Source organism: Channa argus, chromosome 2 (genome assembly GCF_033026475.1).
Source record: "Channa argus isolate prfri chromosome 2, Channa argus male v1.0, whole genome shotgun sequence".
Taxonomy (NCBI): Eukaryota; Metazoa; Chordata; class Actinopteri; order Anabantiformes; family Channidae; genus Channa; species Channa argus.
Genome location: NC_090198.1, coordinates 31,380,750 through 31,397,528, shown reverse-complemented (window position 1 = coordinate 31,397,528; position 16,779 = coordinate 31,380,750). Strand labels below are relative to the sequence as shown.

At 39.7% G+C, this 16,779-nt stretch overlaps 3 protein-coding genes across 3 annotated transcripts in view; 2 read left to right on the top strand and 1 right to left on the bottom strand.

Moving 5' to 3' along the window:
• Positions 1 to 347: 347 nt before the first annotated feature.
• Positions 348 to 7,124, top strand: LOC137108117 (isocitrate dehydrogenase [NAD] subunit alpha, mitochondrial-like). The gene is made up of 11 exons (XM_067492434.1): positions 348 to 445; positions 1,251 to 1,310; positions 1,655 to 1,738; positions 1,812 to 1,926; positions 1,996 to 2,183; positions 4,007 to 4,140; positions 4,719 to 4,821; positions 5,178 to 5,242; positions 5,323 to 5,407; positions 5,593 to 5,745; positions 6,484 to 7,124. Exons 1-11 carry the CDS (start codon positions 419 to 421, stop codon positions 6,565 to 6,567), a joined length of 1,098 nt encoding a protein of 365 aa, XP_067348535.1. The 5' UTR covers positions 348 to 418; the 3' UTR covers positions 6,568 to 7,124.
• Positions 7,125 to 8,220: 1,096 nt separating this feature from the next.
• Positions 8,221 to 16,359, top strand: LOC137108036 (ras-related protein Rab-8B). Its single transcript, XM_067492312.1, has 8 exons — positions 8,221 to 8,501; positions 11,639 to 11,699; positions 12,151 to 12,211; positions 12,336 to 12,413; positions 13,088 to 13,177; positions 13,472 to 13,537; positions 13,813 to 13,863; positions 14,017 to 16,359. The coding sequence occupies exons 1-8, from the start codon at positions 8,378 to 8,380 to the stop codon at positions 14,104 to 14,106; spliced, it is 621 nt and encodes a 206-aa protein (XP_067348413.1). The 5' UTR covers positions 8,221 to 8,377; the 3' UTR covers positions 14,107 to 16,359.
• The window catches only part of plekhg4 (pleckstrin homology domain containing, family G (with RhoGef domain) member 4), a 47,287-nt gene continuing 44,565 nt past the window's right edge, over positions 14,058 to 16,779 (bottom strand). Inside the window, exon 27 of the transcript XR_010912127.1 lies at positions 14,058 to 14,192. The gene's annotated coding sequence lies outside the window, so the exon portion shown is untranslated. The remainder of the gene's footprint in view (positions 14,193 to 16,779) is intronic.

The following is a 16,779-nucleotide window of genomic DNA, read 5'->3' as shown; positions in this document are numbered from 1 at the left end:
GAGTCTGAATCAACGTATGATAAAACACTAATTTACTTCAAATCGTCAAACGTGGCAACCCTGATTATTGACGCCACACTGACGTCCCCCACTTCCCGTCTTATTTTAATACTACACTAAAGATCTTCTATTTTACACTGATAAATCACTACAATTTTCCTCCCAAAAGAACTGTAAAGTAAAAGGTGGTCTAAAACACCTTCTTACATCGTGATATAGCAGCGATGATGTTATAGTCACATAGGACGGGCAAAGTGAAGTCAGTGTTGTCTGTCTGTGTATGTTTCTCTGTGTTGGCCCTTGAGCCAGACGTAGAGACCTGTCCAGGGTGGACCCCGCATCCCCAAAACGGAAGCAGATGAAGCTCTCAGAGTGAGACCTCGCATCTACAGAGGATCTTTATCCGCAGTAAAGCAGGATGGCAGGCAACGTGTGGAGGTCAATGGTGAGTAAAAATTGTTTTATTAACGGATTGAAACTACAAATACCAAGTTTAACAGAAATAAACTGAGCGATGTGTGTGAGCTGATGTCTTTAAACCTTTTTGTTGTTGTTTAGTTCTCTCTGAATGTGTGTTTTTCCGCTGCTGTAACAGGTTAGCCGGTTAGCTGCTAGTGAGTGTCCTTCAGCGTCAGAGCAGTCAGTGGAGCTAACGCAGCGGATTTTCAACGTTAATGATGAATTTCTGTTTGAGTCTCCCAGCGTTACACCCTTTACCTTTGCAATAAAACGTCAGTTCACCCAGTCAATTCAGCTTTAGTGGTTGTAACAGTTGATGTAGCCGCTCAGCTCTGGTTAACCCGTTAGTAAAGGCTAACACCAAACTGTGTTTAAAAAAAAAACGATTTGATTTTGGGTCAAATCAGTTTCTCACAGACAAGAACTGAGGGACTCACGAAGAAGCTAAGCGTTCTGTGGTTGGCTTCGCATGGATGACATCCAACATAGACTGTGTTACCTATAGTTAATTGTTTTTTAAAGGCATTCTTCTATATAACCTGTTGGTTGAATTAATTGAAATAATGTTTCTGAAACTAAAGGAACTGTTGGTAATTTACTGGGAAGGCAAACTATTAAAATCACCAAACATAAAACACGTTACTGCTTTGATTTCTTACTGATTTTAAAACATCTGTACCTGTACAAGCAGATTGCTAATGAAACTAGTCAGCTGCTAATGTTGGCCAGATATGATGAGATAATACAATAACAAGTGTATGTGTTTTGACCTTCATGTCTTTGCCCCCCAGCTGTCACAGGTGGTGGTGGGGGCAGTAAGGAGACCTACCTTTCCTTCCTCTGCCAGAGGGGTGAGTAGTTCAGTGTTGACCAATGTCTCCTGTAACACAGTCACTTTAAACTGCCTGTAGAAATACACTGACCCCCCAACCTCTCTCTCTCTCTCACACACACACACACACACACACACACACATACACTGCCGAATGTTATTTACATGCTTACTTCTTTATTGATACTATTAGTTATGGTAAATTTTTGAACCTCAAAGTTAAGATTTAAACACTGTATGTGGGACACTTGTCTCATGCAAATCCACTGAAAGGACTGTGTCTTGGTCCATATTTTTATGTCTCCTCACTTCCATGTGCTACAGTGAGGGTGCAGTGATCTGTAGCAAAGCTTCTGTCCACAGATGCAGACAGTCACACTGATTCCTGGAGATGGGATTGGACCAGAGATCTCCACTGCGGTCATGAAGATCTTTGAGGCGGTGAAAGTGAGTGATCTCAGTTAAAACTAGAGGAGTCTCTGTAAAGAGCAGCAGGTGTGTAATCCGTTGTTCTCTGTAGGCTCCAATCAGATGGGAGGAGAGGAACGTTACAGCCATTAAAGGACCTGGGGGCAAGTGGATGATTCCTCCGGATGCTAAAGAGTCGATGGACAAGAGCAAGATCGGGCTGAAAGGTCTGTAGCTGCTGAGTGAATAAATGTCAGATGGCTTTAGAAGTCCCCCTAACCAGTTCTTTCCTGCAGGACCCCTGAAGACCCCCATTGCTGCAGGCCACCCATCCATGAATCTGCTGCTCAGGAAGACCTTTGACCTATATGCCAACGTGCGACCCTGCATCTCCATCGAGGGCTACAAGACGCCGTATGCCGATGTGGACCTGGTCACCATCCGAGAGAACACGGAGGGCGAGTACAGCGGCATTGAACACATGGTGAGTGGCCCTGACACGGAGTAACAATGCTTTACAATCATCTGGAAAATGTGAAACGTGTAGCTGTGTGTAACCCCTGACAGTCAGTGTGTGCTTCACTTTAGCTGATGTTACTGTTGCTGCTGACAACATCTGCTCAGCTGGGAAACACAAATACAGTTTTTATTTCATTTTTCTACTGTTTACCGCAAACAAGCTGAAAGTCGATGTAAAACCAAACCAGCCTATTGTCATGCTCTGTAAACTGTAGTATTGTACAGTGTTATGTTACAAACTGCTTTATGTTGGCCATGTCCACACGAGAAAATGATAAATGTTAACCACTTTACTTTTTTAAAGAAAAACTAATATCTGCATTTAAGTTCAGTACTTCATTCAAACTTAAAACACCCTAGTCACAGGGATAACACATGATACTTTTTCTGACCCTGATATTAGGCGATAAACCTTTATACTGGCTGAGGCACAATTGCCCCAAATTTTATTATGAAATAAGAATTTCGAAAAGTAGAGATTAAATATTATTACATCTCTTTTATTTATCTTAATAAAATATAATTGTCAAAATCCTTGTTTGTTTGTTTTTAATTATTATTTAATAGGTCTACATTTTTTATTTTGGACAAGTAAGTTTGGCTGTTGGGCAAGTAAAAAAAGCTTAATGTCAAGTCCTGACTGACTTTTTTATGCAGTGATGTTCTCACACTGGAGCCAGTGATACCGTCAGCTGATACTTTACTTGTTGTGTTTTCACCATTGATTATCATTCACAGCCTGACATGTTCAGTACAGCACCTGTTCCTGCTGCACCTTCAGGTCTAAAACTAGAACAGCAGCAGAATCTGATGTACTGGTTTGACTGTGTTTATCTGACAATATTTTTAGAACAGCAGCAGCACTGCTGAGTTTGTTTCTTCAGCTCTGTTCATCCAGTCTGACTCAATTCCTCTGCAGGTTTCAGGTGAAGCCTGTGGGGACGGTTCTATGAATGAGTGTTCAATAACAGAGCCCCCCTTACCTGTGTTCCTGTAGGTCAGGTATCTGCTGCAGACAGGATGTTCTGCTTTTCTTCAACTTCAGGGTAAGGAGGAGGAAGCAGCACCTAACACATTCAGCCTGAACCCTGCACAGTCCTGATGTGTCCACCCTGTCAGTTCAGATCTGAGGGTTTTAGTCCACAAAGAGAATCCTAATTAGGACTCCGGCTTTATCTGATTGTTCTTCTTTGGGGGGTGATGTTTTAGAATACAATCAGTTGGAAGCTTAGACTGAGAGTGTCATTTGCATGTTGAATTAATGGACTGAATCTTGACCAAACCACCAGTGCAGATCCTTGAGCTCCCAGTCGATGTCCCCATGTTAATGTGTTGTCTCTACTTTCGCTTTCCCACCGTCAAGTTTTCCTGTCACATGGATCCATCATAAACATCTTATTGTGTCTCCCTCCGTCCTTCTTCCCAAGTGGATTTGATCAATTTGTCTTATCACCTCACTTCCGCTCCCCCTCCAAGATTCCTTTCAACTTCACAGTTTAGAAGAATGTCTAAGATGTCTTTCTTATGTGCTATCATAAAATGTTTCAGAAAAGATTTGTTAACACTTTGTTGAACAAATCCCAACCTGAGCTGTGATGTGAACATAGCTTTTGTTTCCAGGAGTCCTGAAGCTCAACCTAGTAAGAAGATGTGAAAAGTTTAGGTCCAGTAAACTTCACAGTGTTCCTGAAAGTGTTGATGAAGTGGGACCCTAGTCCCACTCTGTAGCCCAAAGTGTTTCCTAAAAGTGTAGTCTTTGCTCTGAAGCTATCTTGTCTCCTGTCTCAGATTGTGGACGGCGTTGTTCAGAGCATCAAACTGATCACTGAGAATGCCAGCAGGCGCATCGCAGAGTACGCCTTCGAATATGCAAGAAACAACCAAAGAAACAGCGTGACGGCCGTCCACAAAGCCAACATCATGTGAGTCTCAGTGTAGTAGGACTCACCAGAAATGATTCTGATTCTGGAATAAAATTACCAGTAAACCCGTCTGGAATCCTGCTGTGGGCACATTTTTGTAAATGCATTATTTTTTGCCATATTTTTAAACAGCATAATTTAATATTTTAGCAAGAAAATACATTTAAAAAAATGCATACAAAGTATGATTGATTATAACTTTCCTGTCAGAAATTTAACAAAAGTCCCACCAGAGTTTGACAGCATGAAATGCATCAATAAAATTTGTTGATTCTGTTTACTTTCAGTCTGCAGCTCCATACATCAGTGTCTTTCAGAAATCTAAATTGTAAATTTCCACTTTTCTTGTTTTGTTCTGATTGTTCAGATTCTGACTAACTTTCCCTGTGATCGCAGTCTTATAACTGAGCAGTGACAGAGGGAGGTCTTGGGTTCCCATCCCGAATGAGATCAGTTTATGTGAACACACAAGACGCAACTACCAGTCAGAGTCAGAACAACCAAAACAAAACAAAGTTTGCATTTTAAGGAAAATGTTGCTGCTGCTGCTGCTTGATAAACTCGCTGTTCGTTTCCAGGAGAATGTCCGATGGTCTGTTTCTGAGAAAATGTCGCGAAGTAGCTGAAAACTACAAAGACATCAAGTTCAGTGAGATGTACCTGGACACTGTGTGCCTCAATGTGAGTTTGTTAAACCTCTGTACCAAACCACCTTCACGGCATGAATTACTCACTGGAAACTACTGAACACAAAATCCCAACAACCGGACTCTTTTTGGAACTTACACTGCTGTTGTCACATTAACACAGTTTTAATTATTATTGTGTGATTGAAATAAATACATAATCTATCTGAACTGTCTGAGCTCCAGTCAGATAGTCAAGAGTTTGTTTAAAAATGTCCTGTCTGTCTTTATATTTAAGGGCTTTATATTTAAGGGTAATTGAAAACAAAGTTTTCACCAACCTTTGAACAAGTCTCCCTTCTTTTTCTGTTGCGTATCCTAAGTTTTTTTCCTGGTGTTCTGCTCTTCCAGATGGTTCAGGATCCAACCCAGTTTGATGTCCTGGTGATGCCAAACCTGTACGGAGACATCCTGAGGTCAGTTTTATTCTCTTCTGTTGATAACCACATGCTCTGAGTGGGAGGAATACAAGCCCTGAAACTGCTGTGTGTTGCAGTGATCTGTGTGCTGGTCTAATCGGAGGACTTGGAGTCACCCCCAGTGGGAACATCGGAACAAATGGAGTCGCCATCTTTGAATCGGTGTGTTTGTCGTCGTCACAACTGTGTTTGTACAACTAACATGAGTTCATTGTGGATTCGCGTCTCGTAGTGGAGTTTAGGCTACACCATTTTCATTATCATGTCCTATTAAGTGACGTAATGGACTTGCTCACCTCCATACCTGTGTTCCAGGTAGATAGTTTCAGTGCGTGTTTGTCTTGCAGGTACATGGCACTGCCCCAGACATCGCTGGCATGGACCTCGCTAACCCCACTGCCCTGCTGCTCAGTGCCGTCATGATGCTACGTCACATGGGACTGCACGAATACGCCCAAAAAATCCAGACAGCATGCTTTGACACCATCAGAGACAAGAAGGTAAGGGTCAGGGGTTCAGAAAAGTTCATCTGTTAGCACTAAGGTCAGTAGGAATAGAGGAGCACTTTTCTACCCATTGGCACTCATAGCACTTTACACTGCTTCTTAATCACCCACTCACAATCTCACACACCGATGGGGAGCTACTATGTAGCTGGCCAACGCTGACTGGTAGAAATTAAGTTGGGGTTCAGCATCTTGCTCAAGGACGCTTCAACATGTGAACGGAGGAGCCGGGGATCGAACCAACAACTGTGGGATTGGTGCATGACCGCTTTACCTTTCTGTGCCACAGTCGCCCAGAATGTGTTTTAAGTGAGTGTGATCAGAATTAGATTATGGCAGATACAGTCTCAGGCTCATCTCTCCAGCAAAGCTGCATCTTCCCTGTTAATAAACCATTCAAAGTTTTAATAAAGGGGCTCCTGTGGAGACGTGTGATCTTTATGATAATCTTAATCTAATTTTAATGAGCTCAGCTCTGCATCATTATGTGAATATACACAAGTTTCTGCCTGAATATTGACAATAGCAAGAAGAGGTCTGCTCTGCAGTAGAGACAGAAAACATCATGTTAGGAAGTTGTAACAGTCTAAGACAGTTGACAAATACAAGTCCTGGCCTGGTTAGATGCTCATATGAATTTTGTTTTACTGTTTAATGAGCTTCTTTTGAGTTGGTAACCATGTTAACATTGATGATAACGATGAAGACGACAATGATTTCCCTCTCTATCAGGTGCTGACAAAGGACCTGGGAGGAAACTCCAAGTGTTCAGAGTTTACAGCTGAGATCTGCCGTCGTATTCAGGACCTGGACTGAAGCAGAGTATCTACCTAAACCCCCAAACACTGCTGTGACTGATCACAATGTCTCTCCACGTCCCCTTTGCCTCCCTCCTCTTCCTCCCTCCTCCTCCTCCTGAGCTTTCCCATTTCTCTCATCTGTACTTGTGTTTTCCTGTATTTACCAATCTGGGGGGGCCGCTTCTGCAACTGTTACCTGTGCACCTCACACAAGGAAACATGTAGCAAAGATACGCACACACTGACATGACCAAAGGGGGATGAAAGTATGAAAGTAGTATGAAATAGATCATTATATTAATAATATTAATCTCTGCGTTTTTGGGATATTTTCTATTTTTTTATGGTGATCTGCTAAAAATGTACCTTTGATGTCGTTATTTATTGTTTCATCTACTGTTTCTGTCTCATGCTCCTCTCTTCAGTAAATACACAAATCTGTTAAGGAAGTTAGTGTTTGATATGTTTATATCATAGAGTGTATGTAAATTTATACACATTCTATGAAGTGTAGACAAACCTGCTGGTTAAAGTACTTTAAGTTTCCATTAAAAAGGCCTTTTTGAAAAGATACTACCAGAGTTTTCAGGCTCTTTATCAGATAAATGTGGATGAGTGTGTTTTGTGCTAGTGGCAGTGAAGTCCAACAGTTTCTGCAGGTGTTTAAAAGTGTATAAGGTTTGAAAAGCTTCAGTTTATTGTAAAAAGTCAAACAAAAATTTACAAACCAAATCCTTTACATTCTTTAGCTAAAACATCAAATATTTAACTTTTACATTTATTATCCATTAATCTTAAAGACTTAACCAATTAAACATTTTTAATTCCAAATGTACACTAAAATAGTTCATGTTTATGCTTGTTCATGTTTAAATCTTACGTGTTGTTACAAAGGAATTAGATTTAACTTTAAGCGAACTTTGAGACATATGAGGTGACGACAGTAATTCGTTTTTTGGCTGCCGGACCGATTTCATTACTACATCAGTGTCATTGTTTCCAGCTGATCTTGGTAAACTTCGTCCAAACTGGCGGCCCTCCACTGAAGACACGCCCCGCCCCTCCCTGACGATGTCGCGGGAGAACCACACCCCCTGTTTCCTGAGTGCGTCAAGCAGCAGGACAGGGACCGGAAAAAAACGCGCTTTCACCATCAAAATAAAGCTCTATTTGTTATCTGCAGTCCCACTGCAATGAGGTCTTAGAGACGAGGCCGATCCGCCACCGATCGGTCAATAAGTCTGTAGGACCTAAATTAAATAAAATGCAATGTCCTCTAGAAAGAAAATACAATAAAGCTTATTTAAACAGGATTATAGTAAACAACCTTGAATTAATGAAATACCCAAATGCTTATCCTTAGATAATGAAAATTTAAGTCTAGTTAAAAATCAAACAGCAGCTAATACACATCACTGGCTGAATAGTGCAAGGATGATTAACTGACAAAGCCAGCAGAATACTAAGAAGATCAAATAACAATAAATCATGAGCAAATTATGCAATTTCTCTGCGAAGTTGTGATTAAATTAATTTGTTGCTGTAGTTATGATTAGAAGGTAACTATACCAAAGTGAAACTAACTCAGGTGCGAGCAATTACTACACAAATTAATAGTAGTGGTTTGGGTTTACGTGTTTTATTGTGAAAATCCCGCCCCGGATGTGCGTTGTGGTGTTTTGCGGATTTCTAAAGCAGGGCTGTTTCCTGCTCCCTGTCGGTCCCGTTTCTACAACAGAACCGGATCTCCCAGTGAAGCAGTGAGGACGTGAGGAGGCTGGTGGTTCCGTGAACTCACCGGGAGCAGCGGGACACACGGCAGGAAGATGGCAAAAACCTACGACTACCTGTTGAAGCTGCTGCTGATCGGTGACAGCGGCGTCGGTAAAACCTGCCTACTGTTCCGGTTCAGCGAGGACGCCTTCAACACCACCTTCATCTCCACTATAGGTGAGTAGACCGTGGACCGTGGAGGGGGGGCTCAGACCGCAGACCTCTTAGTGGGGCGGGGGGAGACATTAGCTGCGGAGCTAGCTGAAAGTGAAACCGTTGTGGGGGGGGTGACCTTTGACCCCGCCGATCAGCACACAAAGGCACTACTCCAGTAAAAGTTGTCCGCAAATTCTCTACTGAAGTCAAGTTCTTTAAACTTTTGTGTAGAAAAGAAAGTGATTTCTCTGAACAATAATTAATGGAAAATTTATTAACTTAAAATCCAACAATTTTTTATTATCAGAACAAATGAAATTGACTTGTTCTGACCTGAAATGAAGAGTTGGATGAAGGGGCTGCTAAAATCCAGTTATTAAATTTAAGCAACAGTATGTGACTTAAGCTAACGGTAGCTGTAGCCTTTAGATTAAACTTTGTCATTACACATGTACAAGTACAAGGCAACGAAGCTCTGCTACGCATCAGGTGTTGATCTTTATCACATTTACAACAAATAAGAAGCCCAGGAAGAAACTCTTTGGTTGGTCACAAGGGTGATCCTCTATTAAAGCTCTGACTGTGCCACAATCAGAGCGATTACAGATCATATTTCTATTAAATATAGTTGTTAAAGTTACATAACAACACTTCCAGTGTTCAAATTACTTCATAAGGGAACTCAGTCCTGACATTTGTAAAAAGGAGGGCTTAGTTTGCTGCAGTGGACCTCCCTGCTGGTGCAGACGTAATAGATCACAGTGCTTAGAATCAAAACGTGATGGTGGTGCAGGTCTGATTGGTTTAGGAAGAGAACAGTTGTTAGTTGTGACAGCAGGACCTGAACCAGGACCATCCACAATGTCCTTATGGTGCAGATGTGTCTTTACCACTTGGTTAAGCCCTGACTCTGGCCCTCACAGAGACAATCGTTTGCTCTGTATGTGTTTCCGGTGCATCACAGCGACTCGCTCTGTGGTGGTTCTGCAGGAAACAGGAAGTGGGAGATGTCTTCTTCTGCCTATAAACAGGCTTCTTTCTGTTCAACACTGGAGACGTCCCTGCACTGTCAGAAGGTGTTGACCTGGTCCTGTCTGTCTGCCTTAGGGTTCAGGATTGTTTCACATCCACAGAATGCCAGATGGACTGTGGTTCTCATATAGATTCAGGATTCAGGTAGATTCTTTTAGTTACAGTTACTTTATTACATCTCTGGTCGTTATTAGTGGACCGTGGCTTTGCAAACTTTTTTAATTTTTATTTTGAAATGAATAAACAAAAGCTGTGGATTGAGCTGTAGGGAAAAATAAAATCATCTGGAGGGATTTTCATTACATCTGGGATGGAAGAACTACTTAGATCATGAGCCACACACAAGCCCTTGATTTAAATTCTTGTCTTTATACATGGAAATGAGAAATTAATCAGTGTGGGGCATTGTCTTTCTCTCACTGGAAGTGGATGTATTAAAGGCAGTGACGGAGAACAGTGTGAAGTTTTCTTCTCTTTGTAGGAGGAAAACACATAAAATACGTTCCTGTGTTGTGAGAATTCCTCCCTGTGATGATGTTGATATCGTTGTGTGATGTCGTCTCACGTGACCCTGCAGACAGAGCGAATCTGTTGGAAAAGTCTGAGAAAGAGTTAACCAGGCAGCCGTTTACAGATTACAGGGTCAGTGGTTCGATCCTGGACCCTCCGTCATCAGTGTGTGAGTGTGAATGAGAAGCAAGCTTGTAAAGAACTTTGGATGAAAGCGTTAAGAAAACAGAACATTTACATTTCACTGAAAATAGCAACAGATGAGAATCAAGCATTTTCTCTGTAATGCGGAGCCTTAGTCTGTGTATGTTTGATTTCACCACATCGTCTCCAGTAAAACCTGCTTGTGTTGTTTCTTTCCCGCTGAGCTGACTTCAAGGTGAAAACTGACAAAAGAACATTTTCTATGCACATTTTAATTCTAAGTATAAAAAAGTGAAATAGTCATTTTTTTATTTTCTGAATTTTGTTGCCAAATCAGGAAGTGGATCATTTCCTGATTTATGTTTTGTAATTTCAAAGCACACATTCATCTACTAGTGTACTTCAGGACCAGTGGGGAAAGAAGTACTCAGATCACTTCCTCTGAAATGTAGAAGAAAATAGAAATTATATTAAGTTCAGTGCAATAAAAGTACCTCAGAACTGTACATGAGTGCAGAGTGGAGTAAGTGTATTTACTTTCCACCATCACTCCGTGTCGTCAGCTTCTTGTTTAGTTATGAGTCGTTTTGTTCCCGCAGTCAGCTTCTGCTTCAATAGTTTGGTTTGAAACTTGAATAAAATAGAACAATTGGACGACTGGGGCTCAGGAGGTAGAGCCAATCGTCCACTAATGCCAGGGTTGTTTGTTTAATTCCCAGCTCCTTCTGTCACATGTTGAAGTGTCGTTGAGCAACACACCGAACAGAATGAGTGAATGAGAGGTCTAAACCATTTTGGGTTCAGTAAGTTACAAAAGTGCTGACTATTTAAAATGAACACATCTTGTTTTATTGTGAAAATCTTATCAGTCACTTCATGATAAACTCCCTCCCACAGTGGTCAGACAGAGGGGGCTCTGTGATCAGCTGACTGTTTGGTGTCCCTGCAGTAGCTGTGGACGTGTTTTGTAAGGGGCAGACAGGAGCTGCTGTCCTAAGTCAGGACGAGTAGTGAGACCAGAGGTGTTTGATGTGAACCAGACCAGAAAATGAAGATAACGAACAAAACAAGGTTTCTGGATCCAGGTGTCGAGCTGTAAGAAGCTGCACAGCTTCTATTTCTGCAGGTCTTCTTTATGCCGCAAGTTTCAGATTGGTGACTGCAGCACAGAGTTAGTTACAAGTACTTAGATCATTTACTACAGTAAAAGTATCACACGGCATAAAGTAACTAGATTACAGAGCATAAAAGTCATTACGCCTGTGACATACTGACGTGCACAGGTTGTGTTTGTGCAGTTGCTTATGTTTTATTATATAATAACCCCCCCCCCAAAAAAGGTAATAAATGTTTTTCACTTCATTTAGAACTATTCTTGTCCCCCACGCAGTAAAACATACACACTGCAGATACTGCCTGTGGGGGGTGGGGTTAAACAACACCTGCAGCTTCATGTTGGTTTTGTGTTTCAGGAATAGACTTTAAGATCAGGACGATTGAGCTGGATGGCAAGAAGATCAAACTGCAGATCTGGTGAGTTTATCGATGTTTACGCTGCCTTCCTGGTTCCAGATTCACTAATGAACATCAGTTCTTTGGTGAACTTGTTGGTTAAAGTGTCTCTGTACTCTGACAAAGATCCTGATTGTGAGGGAAGATACTCAACTAACCCAATGTGTCTTCCATTCATATGACATTAATGTGAAGCCAATAAATCACAGAAGTTCAGAAACCTGTTGTCATTTTCAGTCAGAAACAGGTTTTATGAAGGATTTTCTGGGTCCAGGGTTGGTTTAGTTGGTTTATTGGAGGTAACATCTGACACCCTGTGACCAGATAAGATAAACTGTGAAGCCACCTGGAACGTTATTGGACAGAGGTTGTGAATCAGGATGTAGCCACTGTGTCAGAGCTGGTTTATATTGTGTGAGCTCCCCTTTAAAAAATGACCTGACTGAACTCAGGCTGCTTCTTGTTCCTGCAGGGACACTGCGGGCCAGGAGAGGTTCAGAACCATCACCACAGCCTATTACAGAGGGGCCATGGTAAGACCCACCCCCCCCCATTTACATTTTAAATTATTTACAGTGGGTGACATGGTCAGTGTGTTTTCAGTCACTTCCTATGCTAAGGTCACAGCTGACATCACATCCTGCTCATGTGTTTCAGGGCATCATGCTGGTGTATGACATCACTAACGAGAAATCCTTTGATAATATCAGGAACTGGATACGAAACATTGAGGAGGTTTGACATGAACTCTGACATCACAGATACAAACACGTTGACATTTTAAAAGTGAACAAGTTTTCCCAGTTGAACGTTAAATTATTATTCTAATATTTGATATTAATTTCATATGAAACAGACATTCCACTACAAATTTCATCAAAAGCAGAATTAGGATTTTCTTCATTTTTAAAATGTCAGATTGACAATTCCGATTGTCTCTCATTTCCTAAATATTCTAAAATGGCAACATGTCAGTCATTTTACAGTTCAAAAGGACAAAAGGATAAACTTAGAAACGAACAAAAGAAATATGTTGTTCTTAGAGTAATCTGTTACTGTCTGTCATCAGAAACATGTTAACGTTACTCACTTCCTCTGTCAGGAGGGGAAACAGGAAGTGAATCAGCTGATCAGTGGAAAGAGGTCACATGCTGTCAGATTATTGTCAGCAGAGCTGGATTTAACAAATATGAATCTAGGTTCCAGTGTTAACACAGAGAAAAATATGCAGATGTTTTGTTTCCCTTCTCAATAAAAGCTCCAGTGAAATAATTAAATTATTCAGAGGTGAAAACAAACTTTATTAAAACCAATTTATGTGGAAGGTTTGCAGATGATTTTTGTGTTTACACATAATGTTGTATTCATACGTGTTAAACTATGACCTTAACATGCCTGTGTGTTTGCAGCACGCGTCTTCAGATGTGGAGCGAATGGTTCTGGGAAACAAATGTGACATTAACGACAAGAGACAAGTGTCCAAGGAGAGAGGAGAGAAGGTCTGTTCACAGCTGTGGTTCTTCTTCTTCATTAACAGCTACAGTTCTGACCATCACATGTTCAGAGGGTTGTTAAGAAGGTGGAACTTTCAGATCCTGTGAACTCATTGTTCTGCTTAGCCCAGAAATTTTAGAGTTTTATTCTTGAAATCACGTGAAAACACACCTGACTGATAATCTCCCTCTGAGACTTGGACAATCACGTGATGGCGTGGAAATATTTGCATTAAAAAAAAATCAAATAAACTGATTTTGTCAATTTTGCATATTGACACTTACACTTTGTTTGTGCAGCTGGCCATTGATTATGGGATCAAGTTTCTGGAGACCAGCGCAAAGTCCAGCATCAATGTAGAGGAGGTGAGTCCTGGTCCTGGTCCTGAATTATTTGTCAAACTTAACTTTATACTGAAAAGAATCCACAGGAACAACAGAATAATCCGGTTCCTACTGAACATGTTCTCCCCATGCCTGTCTGGGTTTTCATTGGTTTTACAGTTCAGACAGCTCTAGGTGTGAATGTTACTCTTTATCAGTGCTGTGACAGATTGGACACATGTCCATGTAAACCCAACCTTTTCCCTGAAAGAGAAGCAGCTGATGTGGATGTTAACTGGATGTTTTTTCCTCTGCAGGCTTTTTACACTCTGGCCAGAGACATCATGAGCAGACTCAACAGAAAAATGGTGAGGGACACAAACACGTTAGACGCTACAGCAGATAGATGATTTCTCAGTCAGTCAGGGGTGTTAGTGTCACTGACAGACACTAACACCGTTTGAACTGCAGACGTGTTGACGTCGTTTCTTTCTGACCACTCCTTGTGTTCTTCCTTACAGAATGACAGCGCCCCCTCAGGTGGAGGAGGACCGGTTAAAATCACAGAGTCTCGCTCTAAAAAAAGCTTCTTCAGGTGTGCTCTGCTGTAGGTGGAGCCTCCACCTGCAGGGAGGAAACAACATGCCTTCTTCTGCATGCCACCTTCTCTTCTCGTCAGGACAGCAGGTGAATGAGACTGAAACATAAGTGATGATGATGAAGAAGACAATGAAGAGCAGAGGATCTTTTTATTTCTACCAAAGCTTTTGATCTGAAACTTGTCTGTCACTGTTTGCATCACAGTGTCTGCTTTAAAGGGTCAAACTGTCAGTTTCCACATGGAGCAGAAGCAATGTTTCTGCATGGAGGTTCTGCACTGTTCAACTGATCAATCTATTTTCAGTTGGTTCATTCTTTTGTTATCTGTTGGGTCACTAGAGTTTGGTCAGTTTTTATTTTTTCAGTTTAAAACAAAAAAACAAAACAAAAAACTTTTGCTTCAGAAATCAACTAATTTTAGAGTTAAGTTGAAAATAGTTACTAATTAAAGTCTTAAAATTAAAAGTATATTTTCCACACTTTTGTTCCTTAATAAATGCAATGAGCTTTGCTAGTAAATTTTAAAAAGTCTGAGCAGTAAATGTAAAGTTACGCTAATAGAACATCAGGTAAAAAGCAAAAGAGAAAATGTGCAAACACACAAATAAAAAAACAAATCAAAGTAAAATTTTGTGATAGGCTTTCAATAAAAGGGGTAAATATGCTCATTATAATGGGTTTAGTCTTAAAATGTTCAATGAATCATTTAAACAAATGTAAAATGTTTTATTTCCATTGACTAATGTGTGTCTTTATGTTGAATATCAAATTTATTTTATCTCTTGCTTTAGTGGTTGGGACTTTAAATCTGATGAATTTAAATCTTAAGGAAATGAAAGTTTAGCAGCAAATGAAGGAAAAGTTTCAGCTTCAAACTGTAAAATCAAACATCATCAATCAGAACCAAATTCCTGGTTTACTGTTTTTAATGCAGACTAAATTTTTATTTTTATTTTTTTTATTTTGTCTCATTTCTTGAAAACCACTTTACATTTTTTTGCTTTATTTTTTAACATTTCAGGGATTTATTTTATTTTTGTATCAGTTTAAAAAATGTCAGTCTACTTAGCTAGCAGTTTCTTTACTCACACAATGCTGTTACATTTATTAAATTAACCAATAAAGAGAAAAATGTCAGAATTCTTTCTCAGAATAAAAGTTATGAATTAACTGATTAATAATGAGAAAAAGATCATTTTAAAACAATCAGCACATTTCAACTAAACAACTTTGTGGAAACGTCTGCATACGAAGTTTTAGTTTACAGATTAAACCTGAGCTGTTCTTATTTTCAGTAAAAAAAACAAACAAACATATTTCATCGGTGTTAAATTTATCAGCATGATCATAAATTAATCTGCCAATCTTAAATAACTCACCATTAATTTAGAATATTCGCGTTCAGCTTCTCATAAATAAACATAAGCAGCAGATTTTGTTTCTGGGAAGAACTTGAAGATTTGTCAGTTTGTGTTAGACTGATGTTTGACTGAAGCTTTAGGAACATTTAAGTCAAGAAGAATTTACACTTTTATATTTACGCTGATAAACCTCAGAATCAGTTTATCAACAATCAGTCATCCTCCTCTGGTCAGTTTCTCTGATTGTAAAATGTTGTTAAATGTGAGTGAAGTCTGGTTTGTAAATCCTGATTTTTTTTTTTGTTTGTTTGTTTGTTTCCTGCACTTTGTAACTTTGCTAAAAAAAATTCTATGCAAAACTTTTTTTTAATTATTATTTTGTCATACGTTTTTGTTACAGAGGATCAGAGCTTCATGATGACACCGAATCAGTATTTCTGAGTTTTCTTTTCTTAAAGGACTGAGTTTATTTTTTTGCATTAACATCAGATTTAAACCTTTTCACACTGAGTTTAATGAAGATTTTCTTTTTAATCTCTGCAGACTCTAAGTTGTAATTGAGATGTTTCACTCATTTTCAGACTGTGCAAAAACTGAAAAAAAAAAAAAAAAAAACAGATGAAGGCTCCAATCAGGATCTGGATGTTCAACTCAACCGGATAAATCAGATTTTCTCTGTGTGAAAAGTTGTTTATAATTATGAAGGAAAATTAAGTTTGGAATGTGAAGTGACAGATCTGATCATCATGAGTTTATTCCTGTGGAGAGGTGACCTTTGAGCTCTCACAGTGTCAACTGATTGTACAATAAAATAAAATACTTTTTCTACTGAAAGTCGGTTTTCTATGTGCTCAAATGATGTTGGTGATGTTTTTACATATTCAATAAAAGTATTTGACAGCTTTTGAATTAATTTAGTGTTAAAGGACCACTTCACAATTTTCAAGTCTGTGATTTGAAACAGGTTGAACTCACTAGTTTTCATAAAGCCCCTGTAACAGACCTCCATCTGTGCAGAAATGTCTAACAGTTTATCTGAACACAATACAAGCCTTCCACAGTAGGAGGAAAAACCAATTTCAGCGTTAATAAAGTCACCTGACTGTCACCTGAGGCTTCAGGTGAAAACAAACTAAGTAATAATTCCACACACTGCACCTTTAACACTACTTCACTGATAAATGTGATCACACTTCTTCACCACTGAATCAGTGGGATTTAAAAAAAAAAATTTTAAACATGAATGTATTTGAACAGATCCGGATCAGGTGTGGTCATTTAAATTGTCTTCACTTTTAATTTCAATTCAACATGTAAAACCCA